The following is a 12,503-nucleotide window of genomic DNA, read 5'->3' on the forward strand; positions in this document are numbered from 1 at the left end:
CCGACCAGCCCACGTCCGCCTTCGGTCTGACCGGTCATGTATGATGGTCCACTTGGGAAATTATCGGTAATGTGTTTTGTGGCGACTATTAGCAGTATGCTTCATGTCTTCGGCCGAGCGTGCTGTCCGCTCGGCCTTACGATCATGCCCAATGAGCGCCAGAACCCCGACTTCCATAGGGGTGCCTTTTGCCCTCGGCTAAACACCGGGCGGCCGCCCGGTCGGTCAGCCCCCTTTCTCCGATCGACCTAGCTGGTCCGACCTTCTTCGATGGACCGCCCGACTCTTTGACTTCCATGTGGCGTTGACCCCTTACAACGAGGGTCCCCTGTTCTTATCGCCGGATCAACGTATTTGTAGGAATTTTTCCTCCAAATGAGACGTGCAACCAAAGAATACTGAGATTCTGAATTATTCATCACACGCGCTTCTTAATTTATCTTGATAGTCGATAGAAAAATTTTATAAAACCGGATCGATCATTACAAAACTAGTCAATAATATTAACTGGATTTATCTCTCTCTTTTTTCATTTAGATATGAGATGCAGTCATTAATAAAAATATTTATTATGATATTTTGGTCATTTCTTGACATTTTCAGAACATTGGGGGTGTGGATGTTAATGATTGTGTTCCCGCCTCAGGCCACAAAGCATCAGACGACTATGAAGGTCCAGATTTTGCCACGTGTATCTGCTGATATGATCATGCTTATTGTGGCGGCCGATTACCAAAAACTGGCACGTGCTAAGCATTTGAGGTGCAGGGGAGTAGGCGATCCGTCCTTTCCATTTCCGCTTTTTCCCCGTCATTCGACCGTTGGCTCTTGATAGCCGCTTCTCTAGGTCAAGTAGTGGGCGATCGCCGATCGAGCGAGAGGGAGGGAGAGAGAGAGGAGCGATGGTGAGTACCCGACGCATGGCGCTGACTGTAGCGGCGCCGGTGAGTTCCGTGAAAGAGGAGATGGATAGGCGGCGGCGCAGCCCCTCACCTTCTCTCCGTCAGGCGGCGATTCCGACGGCGGGAGCCGCCAGTCCGGCGGACTACGAGAGGTTGCGGGGAGAGAGGATCAAGGAGAACATGGAGAGGTTGCGAAGTTTCGGCATACTCGACCTGTCCCTCCAACTCAAATCTCATATCACGCCGGGTCCCTCCCACCAACGTCGGAGGAAGAGGGAAGACGTTGCCTCCAACACTGGCAGGAAGAAACTGCTACTTTCATCGACGCTGAAAAGGCGCTCCTCGAGGTACTTCCTTTTCTTTCTTCCCTTTGTTATTACAGATTATTCTTCTGTATTTTGAATCTCGAGGTTTTTGTCTACATTGTCCGTAACTACTTTGATTGCTTAGATTCTAATAGAACACCGTCCTCCATAAATTCTTGGAAAATGAATAGGAGTGTACCGTTCGGGATTTATACTTGGAAGAATTAGAATTTGTGTAGTTTGTGTTGCTATTCTTGTTTTGTTAATAATTCGGATCTCTGTTCGGAACATATGCCTGAACTTTAGAGACTTGCTTAATTCTTATTTATGTATTGGTTGCCTTTGATCATTTGTTATCAACTAGGTTGCAAAATGTAGCCCCAGTTAGCTATGTGGAAATTAATCCGAGCAAAGAGGTGAATTCTAAGAAGAATCGCTCGATCTCAATTGAAGTAGGTGCAAAGGAAGAGGTTTATACAGATGAGCATGAGAAGTTACTAGGCACATATGAGACTGGTTGGACACTGTTTGTGGATGGATTTGGTACAGATGGAAAACGCATATATGACTCTGTAATAGGGAAAACGTGCCACCAGTGCAGGTAATCAAGGATTTCTGTAATTTCTCTAATTCTTTTGCTTCATGCAAAATTTGATTGGGTTGCATGATTAAGTCACTCGGTACTTAATTAGCATACTCCAACTGTCATTTTCACGATTTAGTTATATTCATAATTGTAACTTCAGGGAGAAGGAACTGCCTTTTGCTTAATTAGCATACTCCAACTGTCATTTTCACATCGCCAATAATTGCTTTCTCCCATCTATATCTTAAGTAGACATTCTAGTTATGAATTTGTGCACGGTTGTTATTAGCATTGCCTTATCCTTTTCTTTGATGTCTAATTCTGCATGGTTATTAGGCTCTGTTTGTCCAAATACATTTTGACGTCTAACTCTTATTACTTCAATCACTCTTAATACCAAAACAAACAAGTACAATCATATTAATTGTTCACACTTCCATGGTTGATCTCAAAGTGGAGTTGATCTTGTACCAGTAGCTGTCCATTTAACATTAGTTAATACTCATTCTATTGCATTACGATCAAGTTGCATATTTAACATTGAGAATGCATTTCAAATTATCATTTAAGTCACAGATTGCGGTATGAGATTTTTGCAGGCAAAAAACTCTTGGTCACCGTACACACTGTAGTGAGTGTCAGCTAATTCAAGGGCAATTCTGTGGAGATTGTTTGTTTATGAGGTAATTTTTATCTATAAATGAAGTGGAAAGTTATTTAAGATTGTGCCACATATAGTTTTAAGCTTTCTAGTAATTTGTGTTTTTCCCATTTATTCTTGTCTTGGAAAATACTCTTTTTGGTATCATTTTTAAATTTTCATGTTTCATGATGTGATCTTTCTTACTCTAGGTGCTACACCATTCTGGTCGAATGATATCGACTTCTTACCGTGTACCAATAAGTTGATGGTTGATCCATTCTATCATAGTTTGTAGTAGTTGCAATGCTTCGATACTCAAGGCCTTCCTTCGTTCACAGAAAATTTGCTGTTTTAAGTTTTTACTTTAAAAAATTAAAATTTAAAAGCTAAAAGGAAATGTAGAATAATTATTTGTTTTTTTAATCTCTAACTTTCCATGGTTTTATTCTTTGAAGACTCCAAACTTAAAATAGAAAAGTTTTACCAAAGAAGGCCTATGCCTCCCATTTATATATTCATATGTTAATCAGTTCTAAGTTGTACCTGTCCATCTCTAGATATGGTGAAAATGTTCTGGAAGCCAAAAAGAATCATAATTGGATATGTCCAGTATGTCGAGGCATCTGCAATTGTAGTTTGTGTAGAACCAAGAAAGGGTGGGCCCCCACTGGCACCCTATATAAAAAGGTAAAATGTTATCAATCACCTCGAGTTTGCTCCAATTTATGTTTTTCTTCCGAAGCTGATGCTGCCAATTTGCCACATTTTGTAAGGAAAAATAATAGTAAATATAGTTTGTTTGTGCAATGGATGTTCTGTTTTTTAAAGTTAACGAAAAATGTGTTTGGTAGTAATGTGATAATGGTTTGCAAACTCACAAACTATGGGGCAAAAACTTTTGTTCTTTTAGAGCAAAACACAGGCATCCGAGAAAACTGAAAATTTTCATTGATGTCTAGTAGCTTATAATTAGTAGTGCAACCATCATTTTCTCTGTGTCGTCAATATTTTTAAGGATTCAAATATGTAGTTGAAGTTTCTTAAACAGTTTAAATGTCAATGGAAAGTTGATAATTCGTTTTAATAACAGGTTGTTAATTTGGGATACAAGTCCGTAGCACATTATCTTATTCAGACGCGACGCCAACAACCAAGTTCTGGTGATCTAAATTCGTCCGACTTACCTTCTGCAGAAGAGTCATCCTGCATTGATAATGGCGAGGTTTTACCCGATGGCACTAACGACAATCTGAATGAAAAGAAGAGCAAGATAGAAAATGGTAAGACTGCTAACGAAAACGAGTCTTCTACTGAAGCTGGTGTAATTAGCTCACCTGAGAACGATGCCCCAAATGCTGCAGTTAAGAGTGTGAATGACTCACACGGAGATGTAAATCCAGTCACTGATAGCATTGGCACTAATGACGATCTGAATGAAAAGAAGAGCAAGATAGAAAATGGTAAGATTGCTAACGAAAACAAGTCTTCTACTGAAGCTGGTGTAATTAGCTCACCTGAGAACGATGCTGCAAATGCCGTGGTTAAGAGAGTAAACGACTCACACAAACATGTAAATCAAGTCACTGATAGCATTGGCACTAACGACTATCTGAATGAAAAGAAGAGCAAGATAGAAAATGGTAAGATTGCTAATGAAACCGAGTCTTCTACCGAAGCTGGTGTATTTAGCTCACCTGAGAACGATGCCCCAAATGCTGCGGTTAAGAGAGTAAATGACTCATGCAAACATCAAAATCAAGTTACTGATAGCATTGCGAGCAGGTTAAGAAAGCGGAACAGAACTTGAACATGATTTTACCAGCTCTGATATTTTGCTGGCGTTGTTTCTCAAATAGGACATCAGGTAGTTGAAGTAGTTGATAAGACAATTAACTAATTTTGTGGCCTTTGCAGTGACACTTGCAGACCTGTACCCTGTTTTTGCTTGCTTATTGGCAAATGTTGTAACTGGAGATCTTGCAGTGTAAAATTATGTGGCTTTGGTTAATTTGTGTTTTTGCCTCCTGACTTGGACACATCTTGCATCCATTATAAAATTGTACTGAAAACATCTTGCAAGTTGTAGCTTATATGTTTACTATTGAATGACAATGCTAGAATGTAGATTCGTTTTGGCAATTTTAGAACTCAATCTTCAGCCTCTGAAAACTCAGTATGATTTATTACGCTACATGGCCAATTCTCTCGTGGAACTAAGATGATGGATTCAATGCTGTTACGGACTCTCCAAGGCAATGAATTGAAGGTTTGTACAAGGCTTGTGCTCAAATTGCTATTTGATGACAAATTATATGGTCCCAACACATGTCTTGCCATCATTCAAATGAATTGATCTGAGTGAATGTTTTCTAGCCTATGACCTTAAACTTTTCATCCAAATTGGAAATTTCCATTTCTCTTAATTATAACCATACAAGAGCAGATACATTCCTTTTAGAAAGAGTTTTGTTTGTTGTCGGATAGTATTTCAATCCTTAGTTCTACCTTAACCATCTATCAAAATTATCATTCTTCGTTTTTTGTTTTTTGTTTTTTATTTTTTATTCCTAGTTCTTTAAAACAAGACTGTCTTTTGCTCACCACTTGGATTTTTTGATCCTTACTCGCCCAATTGCAAATTGCAATTCTTACTGAGAAGCATTATTTTTTAATTGCAGGCCCTGTCGTGCGTACTCCACCAAGATCTGCCATGGAGAACAAGGTTAACACTGCTACTTTCCAGAAAGCAAATCCTCCTCTAGTTGCCATTGGAGATCCACCACCACCACTACAGATGCATGGTTACCAACTAATACATCATTAATGCAATCCATTCCTTCATGGGATTACAGGATCAGGATGAGGCCAACAAAGTAACTCCATACTATTACTACTTCATGGCACCATACTGCATCAAGGTTTGCAAGATTAAATTATTAGCATCCATGAGCCTCCTTTTTAGCTTTAGCTCAGTATAGTGGACTCTAGACAAAAGTTGGGCGTCTTCTTTCTTCACATATCTGTTCTGGGGGATTTTTAAAATAGGCATAATAGAAGACTTGAATATTTTATTAGATCGTAGATGCCGAATTAATTTTGTATTTTAAGATATGCCGACATCATTAGACGAAGGTGCACGGCTTTAATAGACATGAGTGCATACTTTTTGTATTCTGTAGTGTATCATATAAATTGATAGAAGATACGATTGTTTCATGAGATTGTAGATGCATTGTGCCAATTTAAAAGGCATGGTTTATTAGAGGAGGTGTCTTAATGTTTTAAACTTCTACATAATGGACATTTCATCTTATTGTAAATGTATCAATTATGTACTCGTAGATATATATATACACCAATCTAGTAGATGCATGAATTATTTTAAGACATGCACAGCAAACCATGTCCTCAATTATGACACCGTTCCCTTCTCACGAGCCATTGATGAAGATTTTGTTGTGTTTTCCAATTGAACTAGTGCCACGAGTCAAAGGAGACAGAAGAGATACTACACTCAGTAAAATGGTTATTTTTATTTTTAAATGGAGTAAATATCTGTTGTTGACCATTTTAATTCCTTTTTAATGTCTTGGAATGGAAGAAAGGACGTAGAAATGGGAGGATCCTTTTATTGATTTACGTATGCACGTGCCAACTTAATTTTCTGTCCTTGACCAGTGCATTGAAAAGTCAACTCCGTCGTACCTTTTTTTAAGAAAGGAAAATTCTGTAAAAGATCATACAACTTTAAATGAGGAAGCATCACATGATACCTCCTTTAATTTTCATTGCTTTATTTCTTGATTTAGCTAAAAGAAATTATACAGAAAATAATTCTCACAGCAATGAGAGCGTAGCGAGTAATATATCGATGTGATTAATTTCTAATATTAATCCAGTAGCAGTGATTACATTAATAGACAATTAATATCTCCTTAGTTACATGTTATTTAGTTGTTGTTGTCTTGGGTATAAATGTAGTCGGTGTGAGCCACAAGAGTTCTCCTCTTCAAGCACTCTTCTTTATCGACTTCTCTTCTGCAAATTCCTTCATCCATGTCACTGCTGCCTTCTTCTACGCTCTGAGTTCAAGTGAAAATATATATATTAAAAAGATCAAACACAAATAACCTAACAAACATAGTTTTATCTGGATATATAGTAGTAAGCACCATTGGCTGAATGGTGGGCAGATGAACTGCTGGTTCATGCCTTGCTGCATGGCAACTGAGAGAGACAGAGAGGAGCAGAAGGGAGAGGAGGAAGGTGGTGGCTTGATGCTTTGCCATGCCTTGTGGAGATTGAAGATGAAGGATTAATTGGAGTCGATGGATGGAGCAAGGGATCAGACGCAGAGAGAGAGAGAGAGAGGGAGAGAGAGGGAGAGGAATAAGATGGATTTGGAAGGCGGAGTGGAGAGGGCATAAATAGCTAGGATCTTTGTTACTGATGTTAAAGAAGGGGATTATCTCTTTAATTTTTTATAAGTAGTGTTGGTTTTCTTGATTTATTTTTGGTTGTTATCCAATTCAGATAATATATATATATCTTCTATGTTGATCAAGTCATCAGAAATCTTTTGATTAATGCTACTTGTAGTCAGCGACAAAGGTTGCCCTAGTCCCTGATACCCCAGGGTTAAGGCAGATCCAATGAATATATAAAGAACAGAACAAATAGTAAAGTAATGAAATGCATATAGAATAGGAATAGAGAACGTGCCCTGACCCAGGGGGCACCCTCTGGTAGATCAGTGAGACGGTTGTGGTGCTGATCGAGTTGTTGTAACCCGGAAGAGATAATAAATGCAGCAGGATGAGGAACTAGATTTGACGGTGCGGAGCCGAACGCGACCTTGACCCAGCAAGCGGCATGCAGGTCGAGACCTAACAGTGACACGTGGGCCGAAATATGACATCAGCACGCAGGCCGGGATATGACATCAGCACACAGGTCAGATACAATAATGACACGAAGGTCGGAACACAATGGCGGATCGAAGCTAGAACATATATAACAAGTCAGATCAGAGCCAAATTGCTTCAAGGACTCAGAGGTCTGGAAGCGTATGACATTGCGGATGGCCAGAGGTGGCCTACGATGAGTCGGCAAGAGAGCAATGTTGTGGTGTCTTGGAGGAAATTGTTGGTGGGCTGCTGTGGACGCTGGAAAAGAGGGAGGCAGAGGAGGAGCTTGACTACCGGCCCCGGAGGATGGTGGCAGTCGCTTGTGTTGGAGCAATCTAGGTGTCATAACTTTTGATGTTTGGGCAAAGGTTTAAGTTAGGTTTATTGTTATATTTGATATGCATTGTGAGTATGCAGGATACATGTACAACAAGGAGAGTCCAAGTGTGATCTTGGCAAAGGAGGAAAGTCCAAAGGTGAGTCTTGGCGGTGTAAGTTCAAGCATGTAGTCTTGGCAACGTAAGTTCAAGTGTGACTTGACAATGGATGAAGTTCCGGAGGTGTGATCTCTTGACAGAAAGACTCGATAACAATGATAAGGCTGATGAAAACTCCAGAAGGCAAGCACTACAACAAAAACATTAAAAGACAACGGTTAAAAACCGTTGTCATAGGCCCTTTAAACCCGTTGTAACTGACACTGTTGTTAAATGTGCGGTAAAAGACAACGGTTTAAAACTGTTGTCTTTGACCACATTAGACAACAGTCATGCAACGGATTTAAAGTGTTGTCTTTTAATACCAAATACAACAGTTCTGCAACAGTATAAAACCGTTGTAATTGCCAGTTTTGCAAAAATTTGATCGCAGCTGATATACTATTAACAACATATACACATGTTGTCTTTCTTCAAATTTTAGTTTAAAACCATTGTCTTAGAATACTTTTCACAACGGTTAAAAATCGTTGTCTTTGTACATTCAGTTGCATGTCTATATATGTACTTTTCACAACGATTAAAACCATAGCCATTGCACACAAACTGCAGGTACAACATAACATTTATACATTCACAAAAATAGTTTTCAACATATATACATTCGATTAGTTGTCTTTAATTTATATATACATCTTGTCTCAAACAAAAACAGGTACATGTGTACATTCACTTAAGTTTATAAACAAACATGACCACAAGTAGTATCCAATATATCATGACAACCACAAAAGATGAAACCACAAAATTAAGTTTATAAGACCACAACCTTGCAAACCCAGCTATATTAAACCCAGCAATTTCTCCCTGGTTCTTTTTCTGCATTCCCAGCTTGCAAACCCAGCAATTTCTCCCAGCTGGTTCTTTTTCTGCATTCCTAGCTTGCAAACCCAGCAATTTCTCCCTGTTATGAAAATAAAATATAGTTAAAGCCATAAAAAAAGGGATGGCCAAATAATTAAGCACGAGAAACGTTGCCGCTTCACAATTTCATTAGTGAAGCCAGTGAGAACAAAAAAAGTTTATGAAACAGCTGGTTCATATGGTTGTTCGATCCAACCCTTCAAATTCATTTCTTTTGTTAGTTCAAGGCTAATTGTACAAAGTTGGACAAATAGTACAGCAGATAAGTTAAATAAATAAGGTAATTGAATTAAATCGTCTTGTGCATGAAATAGAGCAAAAGTGTGCAGTGGACAAGGACTGAAACCAGGATTAGCAAAAACAAGGACTGAAACCAAGATTAGCAAAAACAAGGACTGAAACCAGGATTGGCAAAAACGTCTAGCAAGCAGATGAAGTTGAATCCAACACATACCAAGTACACATGAGCTATACATAATCTAATATGATAACACCACCCTGCTTAAGTCAAGGTGAAGCCTTACACGGAATATACCAACAATCCCTGTAGCTAGTAACAGCAAATAAAGGAGGGCAGAATACATTGGGAAGAAAAAAGCAGTCAGATCAGAGCAACTCTAGGTAAGTCTAGATAGTTTGTGTATCTTGCATACAGTAATTGCTAAATTGGTATAAGTAAGTCGAAACAACTATGTGAATGAACTTGATCATTGTGATTCTCAACAAAGTGTAAGTTATTTCCATCCAACTTTAACCCATTCCGACCATTCATCATGTCCAACAAATTGCAAATTTCAAATATTTTCAATTTTGTTTGATTGAGAAACCATTTTCATTCCCAAAGAAAACAAGAATCTCAATACTATTAATTAAATTGGTCTTGCTCCTGCATTTTCCCCATGTATTATCATGTTCATAAATCAGGTAACTGCTCAAAATATTTATCTAGCTCACCTCCTTTACGTGTAAATCCTAGTCTTCAGAAAACTGTCCATTAAGAAAGGAAACAATTCATGATGCTCAAAGTTAATCGGTTCATCATAATCTGACAAGTGTGTTAGTCCTATAGAAATGTGTTTACCAGCAAATGATATATATGTTTGAACATCTCAAAATCTTAAGATGTTGAAAAACATTTCATGCATTCCAGTATAAGAATAATAATAAAATAGAGATGTTCTACCTAGATGTCCTACACACTAAAGTTTTAATAATCATGATGTTTCCAGGGGCATATCTGTTAGGATCAGATTATGTAATTTGCATTATATGCAAATACTTGCCGAATAGATCAAGTCATTGTATGATTTTAAATACCTAGTCATAAATATAGTCTTGTATGCATTCTGCCCACTCGGAACGCACTTCATCAATTTCTTCTCTAGAGTACTGGGGTTTGATGAACTGTGAACAAAGACATAGATTAGATTAGTAAAAAACAATCAAAAGATGATAAGTGCAAAATGATAAACACACAAATATTTGAGAAGATTGAGAATTGAATGTCAAATATTACTATTGATCGAAGTGAATCTCTCTCGATAGTTGCCAATTCTTCAATAATATCTCTCATATATCTCATCACATAAAAACCACACTGTTTCGCATCTGGTTGGCGAGGGCCCTATGTTAAAAACAAATTGTAAATGTCTAATATACATGTTTAATTGTTTGTAATTTAATCATAAGTAGACATGCATACCTTTACTACTTCCCATGTAACATGTTTTTTTTCCTTTTTTTGCCTTGTTTGAATTAAACAATCTTATGCTCCTTTATACATCAATAAGAATGGACATATGAGAGTTTTACTGATTAAAAAAATGCTTAATAAAATTAAAAAATGTACTCACATATCTACTACGTATTTCCAATCCTCGTCACGAATGCGATGACTAAGCGAATCCAACAAATAAACTGTCTCCTTATATGGATCAATGACAGTGAGAATCTAATGATAACTATGCACAAATCACATAATTATTGCATGCATATTTCTCGAAACAATAAATTAAAACTGATATTATAAGTCTTACTTACCCAACATTATGTGGCACCAAAATAAGTTGATTTCTTGATGCTTGACTCAGCTTATCTGCCAAAACACTAGCTCTTTCATTCAACTGCTCGAATTTGCTGTTTTTGTCCAGTCGAGTCACACATGCCACATATGGGATAATGTGTGGATTAACAAATCTGATTTTGTGGACATTGTTATATGTTTTCAACTTTTTATAAAGATGCCTACCATTTCAAAATGAAGAATGTTACAATGCTAAATCAATAAAGTTTATACAATTTATATGGTAAACAAATAGAATAAGAAGACTTACCACATGTAAATTACTATACAATTTGCAGTTATGGGATCCAAATGATAAAAAGGAATGATATCTTCAAGGTGCACAAGGATTTCATATTGATCGTCAAAGAAACCCTCCTCACAAATCATTGATATATTTGTTTCATCATTTAGAGCACGGTTACAATAACAATACAGTAGATGCAATGACCTTGGCACACTTGATGAAATAATTGGGTTATTTCTTTGGACAACACTTCTTTTCCTTTGAGGATTCTAAAAATTACAAATGTACACATGTTAGGCGCAACACTAATCTTTGTTGGACAATTTAACTATAAATATAATATGACATTTACCTCATCTTGCATAACTACCAAGTTAGCCGGCCATCCCACATGTGTTCCAATAGCATCACCAATTGTATCACATTGATTTGGAATTGGACATGGCAATTGTGCTAATTCATCCACAGCCTTATCAATGGAGACACGCATACAATTAATAGGTAATGGAACACCATGAAGTAATTTACCAACCGCATTGACATGAACAATTGTACCATAGGCAACAATATTGCTCTTAGAACCCAATGTCAATGCAACCGGTTTACCCTAGAAGATAAGTAATCATGTTATAAATTGATGCAACTTATAGTTTCAATAATACTAAGTAATATAATGACAACTAAATATATACCTGGAAGAAATCATCATTGTTCAAAATTTGCATGTCATCATCATCCAAAGTTTCAATATTTGGGACACACTTTTCAATTTTGATATTTTCGTCACTCATGGGATGCAACTTTACTGAGCAACTACATTTTTCATCCGTATCTAAGTCGCATGCACCCTTTCTGAACATTGCTTCAAGTTTCTGTATGCGTTCATCTTGATTTGATATGCGTGCATTTTGTTGTGAGATTAATATCTTTGCCTCCATCAACTCTTTTTGTTGAAGGATAAACTGCTCATCAACAAGGTGTTTCTGCACTATGTTGCCAACATTAAAATAGAATGTTGGAGTGACATATCCTCCAACACCCCTCACACGCCCAGAATGCTCCTCAGATGAAAGTGCTTTTGAAAGGATATCCGTGTTTCCCTCTTCTAAGTGCAACTTACCCTCCCGTTTTTGTTGCACATAATCATCCTGTCATGCAAAAGAAAACAAAATAATTACTGGTACAAAATTAATTACTGGTAAATAACTCCCTATTAAGTACTAACACTAATATGGATATACAAAAGCAGATGCAGAAATCATCTATTAAGAAACGATTTTGATGCAGAAATCATCAATTAATAACTCCCTATTAAGAAAACAAAATGATTTTGATGCAGATGCAGATGCAGAAGCAGATGCAGAAGCAGATGAAACGATTTTAATGCAGATGCAGATTTTGACCAAGAAGCAGATGCAGATTTGGATGCAGATTTTGATTTTTTTTCTGCAATGCTGTAGTGTACATAAATGTAACAATATATTATTGTT

At 37.4% G+C, this 12,503-nt stretch overlaps 1 protein-coding gene and 1 long non-coding RNA gene across 3 annotated transcripts; one reads left to right on the forward strand and one right to left on the reverse strand.

Moving 5' to 3' along the window:
• The first annotated feature begins 673 nt into the window (after positions 1-673).
• LOC122042817 lies at positions 674-4,507 on the forward strand. Of its 2 annotated transcripts, XM_042603138.1 has the most exons (6): positions 675-1,249; positions 1,572-1,808; positions 2,393-2,476; positions 2,994-3,123; positions 3,527-3,716; positions 3,798-4,507. In XM_042603138.1, exons 1-6 carry the CDS (start codon positions 903-905, stop codon positions 4,241-4,243), a joined length of 1,434 nt encoding a protein of 477 aa, XP_042459072.1. In that variant the 5' UTR covers positions 675-902; the 3' UTR covers positions 4,244-4,507. The 2 variants fall into 2 exon arrangements, with proteins under 2 accessions (XP_042459071.1, XP_042459072.1); XM_042603137.1 differs by having other exon boundaries at positions 674-1,249; positions 3,527-4,507.
• A 5,514-nt stretch (positions 4,508-10,021) lies between these two features.
• Positions 10,022-10,303, reverse strand: LOC122040180. Its single transcript, XR_006128535.1, has 2 exons — positions 10,221-10,303; positions 10,022-10,108 (listed from the first exon to the last, which is right to left on the reverse strand). It is a non-coding gene; the product is annotated as an uncharacterized LOC122040180 (long non-coding RNA).
• Positions 10,304-12,503: the final 2,200 nt, after the last annotated feature.

This window comes from Zingiber officinale, chromosome 2A, assembly GCF_018446385.1.
Source record: "Zingiber officinale cultivar Zhangliang chromosome 2A, Zo_v1.1, whole genome shotgun sequence".
Taxonomy (NCBI): domain Eukaryota; kingdom Viridiplantae; phylum Streptophyta; class Magnoliopsida; order Zingiberales; family Zingiberaceae; genus Zingiber; species Zingiber officinale.

Excerpts from the sequence above, each read along its gene's own strand:
- LOC122042817 (XM_042603137.1), top strand. The coding sequence starts at position 903 with ATGGTGAGTACCCGACGCATGGCGCTGACTGTAGCGGCGCCGGTGAGT. Across the intron at positions 1,250-1,571 it reads CTGAAAAGGCGCTCCTCGAG|GTTGCAAAATGTAGCCCCAG; the intron begins GTACTTCCTTTT and ends GTTATCAACTAG. Across the intron at positions 1,809-2,392 it reads AAAACGTGCCACCAGTGCAG|GCAAAAAACTCTTGGTCACC; the intron begins GTAATCAAGGAT and ends AGATTTTTGCAG.